This window comes from Rissa tridactyla, chromosome Z, assembly GCF_028500815.1.
Source record: "Rissa tridactyla isolate bRisTri1 chromosome Z, bRisTri1.patW.cur.20221130, whole genome shotgun sequence".
Taxonomy (NCBI): domain Eukaryota; kingdom Metazoa; phylum Chordata; class Aves; order Charadriiformes; family Laridae; genus Rissa; species Rissa tridactyla.
Window position 1 is genome coordinate 12027597 of NC_071497.1, and position 18512 is coordinate 12046108.

Sequence of the window (18512 nt, forward strand, 5' to 3'; positions counted from 1 at the left end):
GGTAAACCAAAACAGTCTTGCTGAGCAATTAATAACCAAGGGACAGTCAGACAAAGAAATAAAAACAATAATTCAGATAGCTACCACAGGAAGATTCCCCTTACCAATTTTCACAGACATAACAGCAAACAAGGGCTTTTTGTGCCAATAAGAAGGTAGAGTCTCAAGAATGTACCTTTGACTGGGAGGAGCAAAAGGTAGATAATGCAAAGAAAAAAAAAAGTACTCCATTTAAAGCTGCCTGTAGCAATGCCTTGCACAGAGCCAAAAGCCTTGATGAGCAGGAAATAAGAGAAGGAAGTGGCAGAATAAATGGAAAGAGGTAAAGGGAGAAAGGATGAAGACAGACTTCAGGCAGGACTGTGATAAAGAATAAGCACCAAGTGATAGAACTGCAGAATCTTGCAAGGCATCCTCTTACAAACCATGCTGACACATAGGATTATGCAGGTGATTGAATTACATAAGGAAAAGCCTACACATGGTGTAAGAGAGGGAAACCTTGTAAAACATGCAAATGAGCCCTGCAGCATTTTCAGGAGCTATTCAGCTATGAAGCACCATACACGGAGTATAGCTCAGTATGGTAAGACTGTCTCTAGCATGCTATCTTAAAAATAAGACTCCAGTTCATGTTCTATTCATAACACTGCACAGAAGTGGCAGCCTGCCATCCTGAAAGTACTGTGGTGTTGTGACACTAAGGTAAAGCAATTTCCATGCCAGTAATTGCAATGCTCTGTTACAGTCTATGGAGCAAGAGGCAAATTAACAGTAAACCTGATCATTTTACACTGAGAAGCGCTATTTGTGAAGTGGCAAATTCTGAAGAATTAAAAAAATTACAATTGAAAACCTACCATCACCAGAGAAACAGACTAACCATTATAAAAAACAAGTTACAATATTCAAATTAAGGGTAACACATAACAGGGAAGTCAAAAAATAAACTAAATTTAAATAACATTAACATTGCTGATGCAGGTACCTTCTAGATGAAGCTGTGTGTTACAGAGCATGAACCAAAGTCTCCTTAGTAGAAGTAAGATGAAGCAGTAAGCTGGTATTTTTGAGCACTAGCTTGTGCTTATGGTGATTTTTTTTTCTACCTCTGCCTAACACAGTAAGCCACAGAAAAACACTACACCAAGGAATGCATAACAACTTGCAACTTTGAAACAGATGCTGTCACAGCACTATTAATAGACGCTTTCAGATCCTGTGTGTGAAAGACCAGTAGCCACCTTATCTTTAAGCACTTCTGCACCTGCATATATTAAATGGATCAGCCTGAAATCCCTAGGTAGTGAAACTGAAATTCCTTCTGAGCTGCCTGGTGCTGGTGTACATAGGTGGGGAAAGAAAAAGCAGCAGGATGCATAATAGTATCAGGAGCTATAGTTCAACTATCCTCTATCATGTAAGAGGCATCTGCAAAAGTTTCTCAAACTTGGTTCCTTAACATGATATGAACCCACAGAAGTAACTGTAATCTAGATTTCTCCTCTCAGAGGTAAAAAAGTATTTCCAAAGACAAAATCCTGCTACTGAGTTATCACTGCCCAATACACTACATCATGAATTCTTGCTAACCTGTATCAAGTTAAGCAATAAAACTTTTTTTTTTTTTAAGGTCAAGACTACACTTCCTCCTTTCATCTCATCAAGGGCAAGAGGATTATTCCACCAAAAAGATTGCTACAGTAAGCAGACCCCGGGGTCTCCCAGCTGAGATAGTAACACGTGCCTTTTAAAAGCAGACAAAAAAACCTAAACATTCTTTATTCACTCATTTCAACATTCCCTCAGCAGCTACTTTACTTAGAGGATTATCCTATTAGGGGTAGGTAAATAATTCTTGATCAAAAATTTGTAACAGATACTTAAATGTTGCAAGACAGCAGTAACAAGATGCAGAAAGCACCAGAGACTATGGTTCCACCGGCCATGAAGATAAGCTAGCAGATCATTACTTCTGAAAGGGACAGTTTTCCTGCTTCTGAATTTACATACTCCCCCCAGCTTCCCCAGTTCTTTTTCATGTTAGTGAGCTGAACCACCTCACACAGGTGTTTGTGGTGCTATGGAGTAACAGACAGATCTCACCTTGAACAGGAGGAATAAAATGTAAGATTATCCTGCTTCTTTTGGCAACAAGAAGGTAAAAAGGATGAGCTCCCCATATCTTCCTTACTTTTTATACATATCTTGTGTTAAAACATTTCCAAAAGTCAGTTCCTTTATGCACAGAAGAAAAAATGAAATTTGCTAAGAATACACCACACCAGTCAGTGCATTAAACACAACTGAAAGAAAGATTGGAAGAGTTCAAAAAGTATTACAGACAATTCCTAAATTCATGAAAGGGTTAGCAGCAGCCTTACTTCACAAAGACTAATATTAGGCCACTTGAAATCCTACCACCTTAATGTAATGGTATAAAGACAATTACACATAAGGCGGCACACATAACTACCAAATGAGTTAAAACTTATTTTTTCAAAAGCAACTTTTTATACCATCATCTGACCGTTTTACAAGTAAGTAATCAAGAACACTTTTTTATATAGAGATTGTCCTTTTATATATAAAAATAATTACAATAAGTCACACATATAAATAAAAATCTAATTCCATCTATTGCAGTCATGAATTCAAGACAGCATTTGGCTTGGGAGCTATAGTACAAGTTTTTGCCCGCCTGTGAAGGCAGGAGGGAAGGGGTTTGCATGAGCAGCCTTTGTCATAGCCCTGGTCCACCCCACCAGGAAGCAAAACAAGACACTTGGGTGTGGAGGCAGAGAGATGCACAAGAGGACTCTGCAATGACACAACTAAGCCTGAATAACACACTATTATCAAGTACTTATTTCTCATACTGCTCTACCCAGATTTGAGTACACAGGCATGCTACTGTGCAGTAAGAGGCCTACTACACTATTTCTCCTTTTTAGGGACCTCATAGACTTCAGATAGATTTAAAAATTGCAAACCAGATCAAACCAACCAACATCTCCTGTGGCCACAGGCCTCCTAGCAAATGGACAGAATTATTCTTAAATCAAGAACTGAACACCTTCATCTTGTTTTCAGCCTTTTTCTTCCCTACAGTGGAGCTACATAACATAGCTGAACGAGTTCAACTACAGGCTACTGCTCAGAGGCACTCCCTCTTTCGTCCTTCCCCCTCTTTTTCTGGGATGTGCTGTACTCTTAGCAGTGCTGACATTTGTCTAATCCCGCAGTGACCTAGTTGACATACTTAAACCACCACATAACTATAACCCCATATGTAATGTTAGCATTTTGTCAGTTTATCTTAGCAAGTATGCAGTTTGAAAGGATGATCATAGAAGCTTCATGGTTGGAAAGGACCTTTGAGATCAAGTCCAACCACACACACCAAAAAAAAAACCACACACAAACAAACAACTTACAATCTCTGCCACTAAAGCATGCCCTGAAGTGCCAAATCTAGACATTTCTTAAATACTTCTAGGGATGGTGACTCAAGCACCTCCCTGGGCAGGCTGTTCCAGTGCCTGACCACTCTTTCAGTAAAGTAATTCTTCCTAATATCTGATCTAAACCCCCCCCATTTTCCTTTTCTGTGCTGCCACCAACACCAGCCAAACAAGACATTGTGCCAGTAATCAATGCCCATACAATCCTGCTTCAACTCACTAAACAGAAAGTTAAATCTGGCTTCTTTCCTCCCACTTCAGGTTGCCTTCTGTGAAGGCTGCAAGAAGCTCCAGAGTATGTTCAAGAAGGTGGCTGTGAATATGCTGCCTCATCAGACTTTAGTGGGCTTCCAGAAGAGCTGAGCTGCCCATGGATGAGCAGCCTTTAGAAACATACAGAAGGATTCAGGTCAGACCCCTGAAAACTCTTCCATAACCAACTCTGCATCACAGTTCTTTACAGCATTCACTCCCTTGTAATTTGCTCTCTGCCCTTACTTGCCTGCCAGAAACAGCTAACTAGAATTAATTACTAGCATAAAACACTGCCAGTATCCACAAGTGACTCTTGAAGTAATACTTGAGGTATGCCACCCTTCTACCTCTCTTGGCTGAAAGGAAGATATCACCCCACAGAAATGTGCTGGTGCCAGTTCAGGACACCTTTGCTTGGCTGCTGGCCCAGGTCAACCCATGCCACCAGCCAACTAGAGTGTTCTCAGGTAGGCAGTCTTCTCCATCCTCCACTCTTGACACTTGCTTACACCCTATTCAACGGCCATATGGACACAAGGCAAGTCAACCCACCCACCAACCAAACAGTTACACAAGTGTCAGGTCCAACAACAGGAAGGAATAGAAATACACAGCTGGGAACAAGTGGAAAGGACCTAAGAGGAAACTCCAATGTCACTTTTAGTATGACAGCAATTCTAATTAAAAACAATTAAATGTCAGTTGGTCTTGACTAAATGCCCAGAGATAGAGGGAAGTAGGCAAGTCTGAAAGAAGGAAATGGTGGGTAAGACTCAGGTGCCCACTTAGTAGCACAGACTTCTTGTGGCTGTCTGCCAGCAGAGAAAGAGTTTAGGTTTGTACGTGCCTACAAAAAAAACCCCAACCCTTAAAATGTAATATAGTATTGCATATTGCAATTCTAGTATTGCATACTAGAAGTTTATGTTGAAAAGCACACTGCAATTGCTTACTGCTTCATCACATTCCAGCTGAGGGTGGAAGGCAGACCAAATATTTCATTCGCTTTCAATGTGTATTTTCTTCCGCACTACACACACCCCACAGATTAAAAAAAGGTACCTTAGAATGTAATGCACTGAAATCACGATGGGTAGTGGAGAGAAAGGGAAATGATTAAAAAAAAACAACCTTAAAAACAAGTTCCAAAATAGCACCAGTCAAAGCTTTTCAACAACAACAAAAAAAATTGAATTAAAGGCATTGAGAATTGAGTGAGAAAGAACCTAGATTGTGATCACTAATTTTTCAGAAGGTAAATGTTCTGAAAAACCAAACATCAATTTGCTCTTCCAGTTTTGGGAAGCTGTAGTTCAGTCAGTGGCTAGTAATAAAGACAAATAAAATTATACAGTGTAGAAGAGTAAAAATCCTATCTAGTGCTATTTGCCATTTTGAATTGAAGCCTTCATACAAAGCTGAAATTCTTTAAGAAGCATCGTCCACATGTTATCACAATAGTCACGTTCAGTAGATTCAATCCATAATTTGATACAGTGTTTTTTTTAAAAGAGGGGGAGAGAAGGGGAAGGTTAAGTTTTTCAAACATATTTTAGAGTTCTACGTAGAAAAAAACTTATCTTTCAGGAAAAAGAAAGAACAAACATTACAGACCTCATCTTAAAACGAGCAAACACTCCCTTTTTTTAATCTAGAAATTTTTCTCCTACTCCCTTCCCTGTTCCTGCACGATAAAAAAGAAATAAACAAGCTCCCATACAATAGCTTGTAGTTAAACATGAAGTAATGGGAACCCTTTTGCTGTCTGAATCCTAGATAATTTACAATTCAGCAAGCTGAAATGAAGTGTGCTTAACAGAACCAAGTTGCCTACAACACAGCCACTGCTGGATCATACTAAGCATTAAAATGAACACAGAGTTTTTCCTTGTAGTCTATCTGCAGGCTGCCATGAAAATAGCAATTCATTCCCTGTTTCTGCTTTCCCACACCCTCGGCTTACTGGTGGCTATAAAACAGTCAGCGCCACAAGATAAATTGGATGAGCCTGCTGATCAAACAGAGAACTATCCCACAGAAAAAGCCAGCTCGCTGATCTGAGTCACCACATAGCCACATGCTCACTAAAAGCAGATTAGAATGGCATAATGTTTAGGAAGGTGTAGGGGTGGGAGGGGATTTGGATTATCCCTTTGAGCATCAAATCAAGAGCCACTTAGGCATCGAAATAAAAATGCTTTTTCAATACAGACTCCTTGCAACAAACATTATGCAACTTCAGAGAACTGCATCCTGTGTGATTTGTGTTTTATTTATGAAAGCATCCACAGTGGATGGCAGTAAGTCTGGGCCAGATAAACCAACCACAGCAAGAGAGCTGTGGTTCAGCTCTCATTGAGGGATCAACCCCTCAATGTCAACTATGGGATCTTTCAAAACACAAAACTTTAGAAAATTTTTACTGTGAGAATATTGAATTTGTTTTTCTGATTTTAATTTTGCAAATTTATAGGATTAGAATAGCTCAGCCCTATTCATTTCACAAGGCACAAGTTTAAATAAAAACATTTGTTAAACATTAGATGATGTGCTTCCTACAGACCCCAGGTTGTCCCTTAATGCTCCCTTTGTGCCACAGATCCCCATCACCCATCAAAATTTTCCAGTTTCTTCTCCCTAAAAGCTTCCAAAACAGTTAACTGCCAGTAACAGAATTGTGTAATGACTAAACAGAAACTACCTTAACAAATCATAAAGCAGATACCATGCCTATTTTCTTAGTTTTCAGTGGATGACTGGCCATTTTTTATTCAACTAACTCAGCTGCAAGTGTTTCCAGTGTGCAACACAGCATACCTCTGAAGCAGAAATCTTACTCAAACACCAATTCACACAAGTTTGAACACACAGTCCCAGTCCATATTACCCCCCTTTGGGATAATAAAAAAAGTTGTAAACTTTGTCTGGACTACACAACTGTCAGCAAGACAGTGTCACTGCTCTCTCACTATAAATGCCTTGGAGAGCTTGAATAAGCAGCCTGTAAGGAACAGCAGAAACTGACAAAAGCAATTATAAAAAAATCTTCCAAAGAAAGAGTTAAGTAACACTTCTACACTCAACACCATATTTGACAACATTTCAGAAGGGTAAATTTTTTTTTTTTTTTTTTTTTACATTTCCAACAGATACAAACCAGAAAGATTAACTTGGTAAATTTCACCTGTCTTCTCCCAAAAAAAAACCAAAACCAAATACAAACCACTTTGGTCATAGACTTTCAAAAAAAAAAACCCAAAACGTTTACCTCCCTCACCACTACACAATCTACATAAAAATATCTGCTTGGAAATGCTGTTATGAAATATATGTATCACCTCTAAAAATTGCTTAAAAGGAAGTGTGGAGTATGTTAATTTTGAAACATCTCATTGGTATTTCAGAAGGTTAACAGGTACAACCCTTGACAGTATTTCAACCACCCACTGTATCACCTCATACTGTGCATGTTGTTTACGCTAAAGAGGTATACATCCTCAGTAACAGCTTAGTTTATTGACCAAAATCTGGCTTTCAGCAGCTTGATTATTTTATGCCTAACGAGGTGTGCCTATGACTAGAGAAATATTTTTTCTGCCTTATAAGGAAGTGCAGCACACAGCCCACTAGGAAACCAAAGCAGCAGTCACCTGGGAAGTCATAATGACTATACAGGTATATTAGAACCAAAACCTGAAGGCAAGCACTCAAAAATAGGACACTTGCAAACAAATAAAAATTAATGTTTAACTTTATTTACAGATTCCTAATCATGGACTGTACTGCTGACAAAGATGAGATGAACCCTACCAATGTGGGGGTGGGGTGCAGCAGGGGAAAAACACACAAAACCACAAACCAAAACAGTCTTTGGTTTACAAAGAGGTGTTTCTGAAGAGGGGGATAATAAGTGGTCTAAACCAGACTAAAGCAACTACCAGCACAAACTGACAATAAAGATGCATTATTAGTTATCCCACTGTTTTAATGAAAAATGATTGGTCCACTAGAAGCACCTATCAAGTGTTCAAAAATTGCTTTAAGAAATACAACAATTCCAAAAGCAAAACATTAGAAGTATCACTGCCAAAATAACCCTAATCTTTCACTTTGTACAATGCTTCATTTCGGCCTTCTATGTTTGTTTACACTTGTAAGCATGTTTTTACCTTATTTGTCCAAAGGGCAGCATAAGACTTCCTTTATGTATGATACAACTTCAATAATTTGCCTCAAGGTATGAATTCACCCAGGCCAATTATGAGAGGGTAAAGTCTACCCTGGGTCCTCATCCACTATTAAGTGCAACATATTTAAGAAAATGCAAAACTATTCACCTTGCAATTAACAAAATGAAAAGTTCTTTTAAAACCTATAGCAAAACATTTCTCACAATAAAGTAATTAATCATTTCTTTTAAACAATAGTCTTCAGTAAAAAGCAAAACCAATATTAAGTGTCTCAAAAGCAAAGAACGTAATTTCAGTTAAAACAAAAAGTAAAAATCCCAGTGAACTCTGACACCACTATTTGGCATTATGCAACTCCCAGGGACTAATGGACACAAATACTGAAGGGTGCTCAAGTAAACCAGTAAAACTAGTTAGTTACTTAGCATGCCACAGAGCAGTTCTGACAGAAATTTCACAAATTAATTTTTAAAGTCACTTATCTACCACTCTACTTGCCCACCTTAATCAAAAGTTAGGCCTTTATGGAAACACGGCTCATGTAAAACCTCAATTTCTTTAAACTTCTTTGAAATCTTCATATCCTGACAAAGAAATTATATTCCTTATCCCACTGTTCAGCTTCTTCCACTCCAGCTGATATACAAGGCTGGATGCTTTTTTGCCTTGTGCTCCACTAACCCAACCCATTTCATTGTCACCTTACATACCCTAAATCTTGCAGTTTCTTATCTTCCCCTTCCATGCAAACCACTCAAACAGATGTGGTTTGTTTTTAAGTCACTTCTATGGCACCGTCTTCCCTCCTCTCAGCATAAGCATACCATCCAGCCTCCCACAACTCCACTCCTTTAAATCTACCCTAGACAGTCTTTGATCTAGGCTTTGGTTCCTTGCATACTGTTAAGTCATTCACGTTCAGAGCCACTACTACCATATTGTCACCCCAAGGTTTATAGTCTGTATCTTATCCCCGACTCATGCCATTGAGAAACTGGCCTTCCCCAACTGCCTCCAACATTATGGGTTTTCTCCCACGTGGTTATCACTCTCCAATTTCTGGTTCTGCACCATTTTGCTTTCCCTATTGGCCCCAGCACTGACCCCTGATGATTTTGTGCATCTCACACTTAGTATCCCTTTAGTGGTTTCCATCTTCAATCACAAGCTATCTTATCCTACCTATGCAGTGTACATAGAGCAAACTGCTGAAATTTGGTCCAGCTTTGAGCACAGGGCGTTGGAACTGAACCTTCAACAGGCATTTCCAGCCTGAAACACTCCGATTTCATTCACAGGGCTGAAAAACTGACTCTTAGCTCTGCCTCTAAATTGTTAAAGCCTCAGCCACTTGTGTGTTCCCATACCCTGTCATTTTCCTGTGTTTCTCCCCAGTAACTGTACTTGATTTCATATCTTCACATTACTGTCCTTCAGATTTGCCTCTGCTACAATGCTGTCATTCACTTACTGAGTAAAAGCAACCATCTAGTTGTATGGATGTAACACTCACAGCAAGTATCTTAAGCTTTTTGCATAAGTGGGGTCCATCCTCAATGCACAGATTATTGGAGACAGGGATATTGAGAGAAATAGCAAAAAGATAAAAATGTTACCCAAGATCAAACAGAAGCCTCAGATAACTTTGCAACTTTTCATGCTTCTCCAGTGTCCCAGTTTGTGGTCAAACATCCAAATCCTTTTTTACTTGCTTTTAAGCCTCTAAGATTTTGTGCAGAAAGAGATTGCTCATACAGATCATGAGTTTGCTTCATTCCCTGTTCCACATACACAAGATCATAGACAACCACCCATTGTTAAAGTTACCAACATTTTACATCAAACTTGTCATCAGCTACATAACAGGAAAAAACACTCACCCTGAGGTGGACAACCTGCACGGAAAATTTCAGCATGAATGGCTGAAGTTCAACAAAGATTCAACTAAGGAATGAAGACAAACCCAAGAGCAGATGCAGCATTCTGCATGTGCTAGACTTCTTCCAGCCACTTCCTGAAGAAACTCCAGTACAATCACACTTCTCAGTTTTCTGTTTGAGTTTGATTATTAACAAGAAGAAAGGGTACCTCTGATCTCAGAAAGGAGTATTTGCATCATTTCCAAAGTCTATCAAAATGTTAGTTCACTTACGCCTGGTAACACCTGATAGGAACAGATGAATTCTCTAAAGATCACCTTTTAAATTAGATCTACGCTTCATCCCCTCCTGGCTCCTATCTGTGACAAGACTGCCTCTGAAGCACTTCCACAAAGCAAAGACAATGCAACCCTATGATGGCACACTGAGTAACTACTACTGCTCTTAACAGACACTTTAGCCAATCTGTTGCCAGACACTGACAGTGGAAAACCTACGGCAGTCCAAAGAAAGACAGCCCCATCAACAAGCTAAAAGGTGAAAAGGAGACAATAGAAGACAAGCAGAGAGGTCAGAGAAGAGAGCAGGGTAAGCCTGGACACAAATCATGGATTGAGCCGCAAGGGAGGGACAAAGAAAAAAAACAGGCTGACAAGACAATCAAGCAGGGCCAAGAGAAACAGAACTGTTATTTTCTTAAGAATGAAAGGTCACAATTACTATACATCAATAGATTATTAACCAAAGGATAAAAATGAGTTCACATAAAAAAAACAGCAAACATCAACTATGTGGGGGAGGGTGTTTAGGTTTGGAAGCCATGTTTAGAAAGCTCTTCAACTTTGCAAAAGTATGTCAGGAAACTTGAGTTTCATGCATCTGTGCAAACTGAATTTCCTCCTTGTGGGTATATACATTACACTAAGGCTATTAATTACTTTTAGTTACATTCAGGTGTTTTATTACGTTTATATGTTTCTGAAAGTCTTGGGTTTCACTCAGTAGACAAGGCACAATGGGCCCAATTACATCCAAATGCCACATGAATGCAGAATTAATTTCTTCATTGACTATAGTAACTTATAGACAAATTACTTTATAAAGCTAAAACCAGCAACATATTTATCAATTAAATGGCATGCACTACCCTTCCCACTTACACCTGGGAACCAAGGCAATGAACAACCTCAGTATCAACTGACTGTGGATGCCTTCAAGAAAGGAAGTGATATACATTAAGTGATATAATTAGAATTACCACTGACAATTGTTACAAGAACAATGGAGACTCAAAACCAGAACACGGACACCATGAGTCCAGTTTTGTGGACCAGGCAAATAAAGCAGCAAGATATAAACAGCTCAAGAGATTTACCAAACATTTCCTAGTAATTCTGTGGCAGAGGCAATGTTCAGTGCCAGTCACCAAAGACTGAATTTGACTTCTTTAACTTAAAAGCCATTCTATTGCCTCTCCTCAGTACCACAATAAATTTACACACTACTTGGTGTTCAAGTTGAAATAGTGATCAACAACAAGTAGTGAGAGTTATTCAGAGAAAAAAAATAAGACCTTTTATCATTTTTTTAGACTAAAGTTTGAAGACAGATTAGGGAAACTGAGATCAGATTGATTATGCTTAAATAAGGCATTTTCTAGGTTCCACAGGCTTTGCCTGCCAGCTTTATTTTCAAAAGAGGCACAGCATGTTCAGAAGGTTCCTATCATTATTAAACTAGAACCATCTATTTTGAAATACAGTTAAAACAGCAAATCCACTATCACAGATCTTGCTAACCGGTGATTCAGAAAAATCAAGATGTGTTAAGAATGCCAAAAACCCCCCAAAATAGCTTTAGTTTTGTTGGGTTTTTTTTTGCACTTTTCCCCTTTTTCACAAAACTTCTGTTCCACTCTTTGCATGTTCTTAGAACAGAAGTTAGTAAGAATAATTAAGTAACAATTTTAATAGACTGCTAAAATAGAAAAACTTACTCCTTGGTTTCCTGAACAACACTTTAGCCAGTACTATAAATATTTTTCCTTATTAGCACATCATACACATGGTTTTCCATTTCAGATTCAGAACTAAACACAAATGTATAGCTGTAAGTTCATTTTCATTGTCTATACAACTACACAACTTCAGATGGTTTCAGAATCAGTATATCAGAAAACCTCCAGCACTGAATTCCTCCTACTGGATTAGCTGGTGGCTCAACTCCAACTGAAGACCCTATATGCAAGCAAGAAAGAGTCTTAGTCAAGGTTCTGAGTTGGGTATAAAGAATAGCAACTCAAACAGGTCAAATATCCCAGAGTAATATATGCAGACCACACTTTATCTAATTACTAGCTATAAAATCCTGCCATTTGGTCCATGCTTATTGCATTTACTTCACTGACTCAGTATTACTGAGAGAGCACCAAACCAAGATCCATTTCATAATCACGTGTTAGACAATTTATAAGGATTGGCCTTTTGACTTAACAGTGTGGCTATTTGCATTTCATTGCTTCAGCCCACCTGCTTACTTTAAAGTAGTATGAAATCAACCCATCCTACTATACTTATTTGTAAATCAAAACCCTTCAAAGTAGGGAAGGGCACTATGGGGAAGAGGTGGAAAGAATCAGATTTCACAAGTGCAGTATGGAAGAACAGACATTTTTCATCAACTGAAACCTTGTACAGTACCTTAGATATCCAAAAGCTACATCTTTTAAAGCAATTACAGCACAAACCAACACAGCTGAAATGCTGTCATGACCTTAACCTTGACAACAACTGCTGACAACACTTCAAGACAAAAAAAGCTTACTTTCTTGAATAATCCCATTCATCTACTTAATTCACACTTGTTCTAAGTATTTTGCTAAATCAAACATCTGAAGTACCAATGGGGAACCACAGGAGGACAACAGCTTCACTGACATGTTTCAACATTATTTTAGTACTCCAGTGGCACAGATCCATGCTTCCAACTCACCAGTTCAGCACTGCTAGACACAGGGCTGATAGAGGACAAACAGCCTCTACCCCAAGGACATTAAAAAAAAGGGTTAAACCAACAATACTGTCCATAAAGAGAAAACAGGAAGACTAATTAGACTGATTAGTTTCATCTTTCTTCTTCATTTCCTGTATCAGGTACAATGTAAGCAGTTTTCAGTACATGACAGGTATCACATAATTCTATTTTAATACTACATCCTCCCACTGACATCCAAAGGAGTTTCCATCTATAAGTAAAGACCCCCCGTCATACCTCAGTGGTCTAGGGTGCAGGAAAGGGTGCAGCGTGCTGTGCCCACTGCCCAGGACAAAACAGCCTCTCTGAGATGAGGGCCACTAGTAACATTGTCCAGCCACAAGTTTTCAGGCCATGGCATTGGCAATCACCACCTACCTAGTGTTCCTTCCCCTAAATGCACCTCAGCAGCCAAAGCAAACAAAGTTAATTACCTCTTTCTGCTAAATTCCTTTCACAGGGGAACCTTGCTTGCAGGATCAGGCCATTCCTCCACATACTATTCCACCAGACAACCCCACAACCTTCCTTCCTCACACAAGGCAATGCCTACACGTGCCACAGGGTCCGTACTCACCAGAGCAGTGCTGTCTCCAGCTATCAGCTATATACCACCAGATCCAGTTTCCCAGCACCACCACAGCCACTGCACAGACATCTCCATGGGATGGCTGCTCTAGGTGTCCAGCATTTCTTTAATTTCACTACAAGCAGAGGGCAGCTGTGTGGTCACACTACAGGGAGCAGTGGTCCTGTTTCCACAGATCTTCCAAATCACTGTAACTGGGGCAGCTCCTCCACAACAGTCTGCTAACCCAGCACAGCTTGCAACTTGGTCACTTCAGTGCTACCAGCTGCTCACCTCCAACCAAGGGCCACCTTTAAGCACTAAACATCCCTGTTGCCACCAGCCCATTACTCTCACAAAGAGTCAGCCCCTGGTTCTGGACCTGCTGAGATGGTATCTCAAGAGCCCTATTGGAAACACACTTTTCTACACAGGTCAGGACAAGACTACCCCAATTCTTACCCACCCCCTTCGCAGCTGGCAAGTTTTCCACCTGATAACACATTGTTTGCTTTAACTCCCCATACACAATATATACACTTGCAATGCAGATCCCTAATAACAAAAAACACAACTCCTTCCAAGTTTCACACCCCTGCAAATACTCCAGCCCCAGGGCACACCAAGTCCAGCTGCTACCTGCATTCCCCACCAATTACTGTCACAGGCAAAACAGTCTCAACTCAGGGAATTCTACTGACTTTAAATTATTGCCAATTAACAGACAATTAATTATCAATTTGAGTATCCAGAAAAAAGATAAGTAACCAGACTTTTAGGGAAGCACCTTCTGTCCTCCTTCCCCAGGCTCAGCTTCAGTCAGAGACCTTTCCTCCCCACCTTTCCATGCAAACTGCTCTTGTTTTCACTGCTCCTTACACTCAGTCCCTCCCAAGCCCTTCAGCGAGGCAACGTAGGAGGCAAGGGTCAGTGCGTAATGGTTTTTCTGCCACGCCTTGCTTCTTACTCCACTGCTGGTTGCATCTTAGCTGTTACTCTGCTCCAGCAGGTGTACCTGCTCTGGAGTGACGTACCTACAGGTTGCAATCCCTGCAGCAGAGTATCTGCCCCAGTACGGGTCTGCCATGGGCTGCAGTCTCCTCAGGGTTGGGTCACCCACAGGCTACAGTCCCTCAGGGGGCATGTGTGTATCCCAGCTGCACACACACAGATCACCCACAGGTTGCAGTCCCTTCAGGGGTATGTATACTTCCTCTGCCACAGCTTGCCTACAGCCCACAGTCTATTCAGAGCATCCCTGCTCCAGTGTGCAGCCTGCACAGGAGGCAGTCTCTTTGAGGGTGTAGCTCCTGTGGCAGGGACTGCCCTACAGTGTCACCTTCCACTGGTTCTCCTCTGTTCTCTCTTAGCATATCTCATCCTTTCTCCTCCTGTTCATCCTCTCGCATGTCTTCCCCCATACCTCCATTTGTGTCTCCTGCCCCTTGCAGCTGCCACTCTTTCTTAAAAGATTTATGAGCACCAACACCACACACACTTATCTGATAGGCTGAGGTTTTAGCATGCAATGGGTAGTTTTCAACAGCTTCAAAGCTGTCCAGAATCAGCTGTGCCCATGGTAGTCCATGGTCTCTTCCCCCACTTGGCACCCTTGCAGTCCCCCAGTACAGAAACCCCGCCATTTGTGCCCAAGACAACCCATTCAGCTACTTTTCAAGAAAGAAGGTAATTATTCAAGTAAACATAAGATCTAAAGACAACCCAACTACAGTACAGAAAAATTATTAGAGCTTCTAAGTGATTTCACATAAAAAAGAGCAAGGCAACGGCGACTAAGGGCAGTAGAAGCAATTCTCTAGCACCCATGAGTTCAAGAGCAGCTCTGCCTTCAATAAGGGCTGGGGTTTATCACAGATACTTATCAGATGCATGTGGAACAGCAAGACAGGAGACCAGATAAGCACAAGCAAAGCAAATGGAAATTCAGATATTTTCTAATGCCTGTAGTGATACAACAGTGGCCTTTGATTTAAGAGAGTAAAAACATGGCCTTCTACAGAAAGTGAGGTGTGTTGTTAAGCCTTTCCCCACATACTCACAGATAACTCCTCTATCAGGCTCAAGCAGGAATCTGCTTTGTTTGTTAGCCACCAAGACAAACACGCCGCATGAACTCTTAAAGCATTTTTCCTCAGAGTTATCCAAGAAGGGTCTGGACACACTATGCATACCTCCTTTTACTAGTGCTATTTCTCAGAAGGAAAAAAGCATACATATAGCCAAAATTCTGTCCGGTCAACACAGGCTACTGTGCTAGTTCAGTTGTTCTGCTGTGCACTCCTTGCACAGTCAAAAAAAGCACACATTTTATAACTGCTGTGCACCTTGGTCTCCCACCGTCAGCAGAAAAGCCTGGCTTTACAGGTGTACCAACAAAAAAACCCAAACACCCAAAACTCAAGCCTTCCCTGGCAGCACTAAAGGTGGAGGAGCAAAGACCACGGTGCAAAAGCAGAAGCCTGCGGAGGTGGTGTTTCCCTTGAGGACCGATGGCGGGGGACGGGCTGTGCCCCCTCACGACAGCCGACCCGGTCCCGGGGTGCGCGCCGGGCCCCACAGGAGACGCCGGCCCGCAGGTGAGCAGCCCCCCGGCCCCGCTCCTGGGCCAGGGCGGGTCCCGGAGCCTGACATCCGCGGGGGGGAAGGCGGAGCGGTGGCGGGGGACGAGGCCCGCTGCCCTGCTCCTCAGCGGCGCGATGGCGGGCGGAGGGGCGTGAGGGAACAACGCCGCCGCCATTCCCCCACCTCCCCCGCCGCCCGCGCTTACGTGTAGATGATGGACATGAAGTGCATGAGCCAGAGCACGACGAAGAGGATGAGCCCGAAGATGGCGAGTCCCTCCAGGGCCAGGGCCAGCACCGCCATCCCCGGGGCGCGGCGGCCCAAGCTGGAGCCGGCGGCGGAGTGGGAGAGAAGGAGGGAGGCTGGGCGGCCTGGTGGCGTGCGGAGCGGCAGCGGGCGGGCTCTCGAAATGCCTCCTCCTGCTGCTGCTGCTCCACTAGCCCGGCGGCCTCCGCGCACTAAGGAGCCACCAGCCCGCCCGGCCGGCCGGCCTGCCTGCCTGCCTGCCTGCCTGCCTGCCTGCCTGCCTGCCGCCGCCCGCCCCCGCCTTTCTGTCAGGCGCAGGCCCCGCCCGCCCCGCGCTGGCGGCTGGCCCCGGGGAGGCGGGGCGGCCGGTCACGGGGATGGCGGCGGCGGGGCGGGCCGTTAAATCCGTTACCGCGCCTCACACGCCCCGAGCCGGGTACGCTCTGCCGTTGGCTGCGTGACCTTGGGGGTGTCCCCCTCCTTGGGCCGGGCCGGTGGCACCGGGCGGGAATGATGGGCGCGGTGGCAGGCTGGGGACGGGACGGCCCGGTGGCCGCTGAGGAGGGGTGTGGCGGGGGCGCTCGATCCTTGTCCTCCGGCTTTGCTGGTGGCTTTTAAAAACGCTCCCCACCATGCGGGCGCACCTGGGGAGGCCGCGGCCCGCCGTCCGCAGAAGGAGGGCCCGGGGCGGCCGGGTGTTGCCGAACACAGGTTGGGCCCGTAGGGCTGCGCAGAACCTGTTGTTTTATTTACTGTTTCGGGGTCTGGAAGCTTTCGCGGTAGCCTCGAGCGCTGCAGGGTAGGGTTGCTGTTTCCAGCAGAGGGGTGCGCCTGAAGCCCCTCATGGCGCTGATCCCCTCTGCGCACGCCATCGCCCGCAGCGCTGGGGTGATGCCCGTGGTCATTCCACAGCCACCCTCATCCCGGCCCGCCATGGTAGAGCAGCCTGGTGACTACCAGCCTTGTCTGGGTTTGGGTTAGTGCCCTATTAATGAGCCTGTTGCTCATTACTAATCATCTAAGCCATCTAGTCCTGCCTTTATTTGGTTACAGTGTTTATAGCAATTCCTATTAGTCTGATGTTGTCCCCCTTTTCGAGGGGACTCATATGAAGAATCTTCCCAGCATTTCTGTTCAGCATTTACAGTTTGCACTAGTCTCCTCTGCTCATTGTGTAATAGGCAAACAGGCATTGCATTAACCATTTTAAATTTAACTCCCATTAATCTGGGTTATGCTGCGGAAAAACAAAATTACTTGGGTGCCTTTGCCAGCATACTGAGCTTGCCAGATGCAGGTTAGTTCTGGTCGGAAAGAAGTACAGCTGTACATAAGAGATTATGGTTACCTGTACAAGAGAAGGTACACGCTTTCCTCAGGACTCTTGACCAGTAGCGCAAGCTGAACATTGCAGTGTATGCACGCTCTCTAATAGATTTTTTTTCTTCCACAGCTCTCAATTATTAATGCAGATGAAAGAGCGTTCATAAATTCTGCTTAAGAACTTATGCCATATTTTTTTAAAACATTAAAGTCACCATAAGGATTTGAAACTGTAGGAGAATTAGCTTTTAAGGTAGCTCTAATTGTGTATGAGAAGTTAGGATGCAGAGATTTAAAGGCAACTTACTGTCAGAAAAGCTAGGATCTCTTGCCACATGGTGTGGCAACAAATTGACCAAATTTAAATTAAAAGCACAATTTAAAATTGAAAGTTAAAAGCTACTGATAACTCCAGTAAGAACAGAGATATCAGTCCATCCTAGAGCCAGCACTGCCTGTGTAGTCTGTTAGTTTGTGCTTAACGTTAGTTCCCACATAAATCATGGTGGCCAGCAACATACCTTACTGGCTTCAGTGTCTTCTTAGTAAAACTTTCTTAACATTAAATTTTCAAGTAAAACAATTTACCTTAATTTTCAAATTCCCCTCTCACAGATTGTGCCCATATCTCATTTGTAATGGAAAGTTGCAGTCATTTTTTAATTTTTCTATTCGTTCCTGCAGTTAGAGTCTATCACATTTATATTGACTTAACAATTGCCTCAATGAGCTGTATATACATTTTTTAGCCATGATTTGAGTTGTCATGCTCAGTTTTGGCACTGTCACAAGACTAGTCTATCCAGAGAATTATGAGCTGATACATCTGAATTGTTAGAGTATAGCTGATATAACCCTTACCTAGTTGGATCGCATTTCTCTTCCAAGGCAGAAACAGCCTATGCAAAACAGTATCTTGCATTAAAATATGACACTACAGTGACTTTAGGAAGATTGATGGCCTGTCTTC

General features: G+C 42.5%; 1 protein-coding gene across 3 annotated transcripts in view; it reads right to left on the reverse strand.

Moving 5' to 3' along the window:
- UGCG (UDP-glucose ceramide glucosyltransferase) overlaps window positions 1-16517 on the reverse strand; it is a 29900-nt gene extending 13383 nt beyond the window's left edge. For 2 of the 3 annotated variants that reach the window (XM_054185449.1, XM_054185451.1), the window contains exon 1: window positions 16179-16517. In XM_054185449.1, coding sequence (XP_054041424.1) covers window positions 16179-16276 — 98 coding nt within the window. In that variant the 5' untranslated portion in view covers window positions 16277-16517. Of the gene's footprint in view, window positions 1-988; window positions 16135-16178 lie in introns of those variants that run through there. The other variant, XM_054185450.1, reaches the window with a different exon arrangement.
- Between the last annotated feature and the right edge of the window lie 1995 nt (window positions 16518-18512).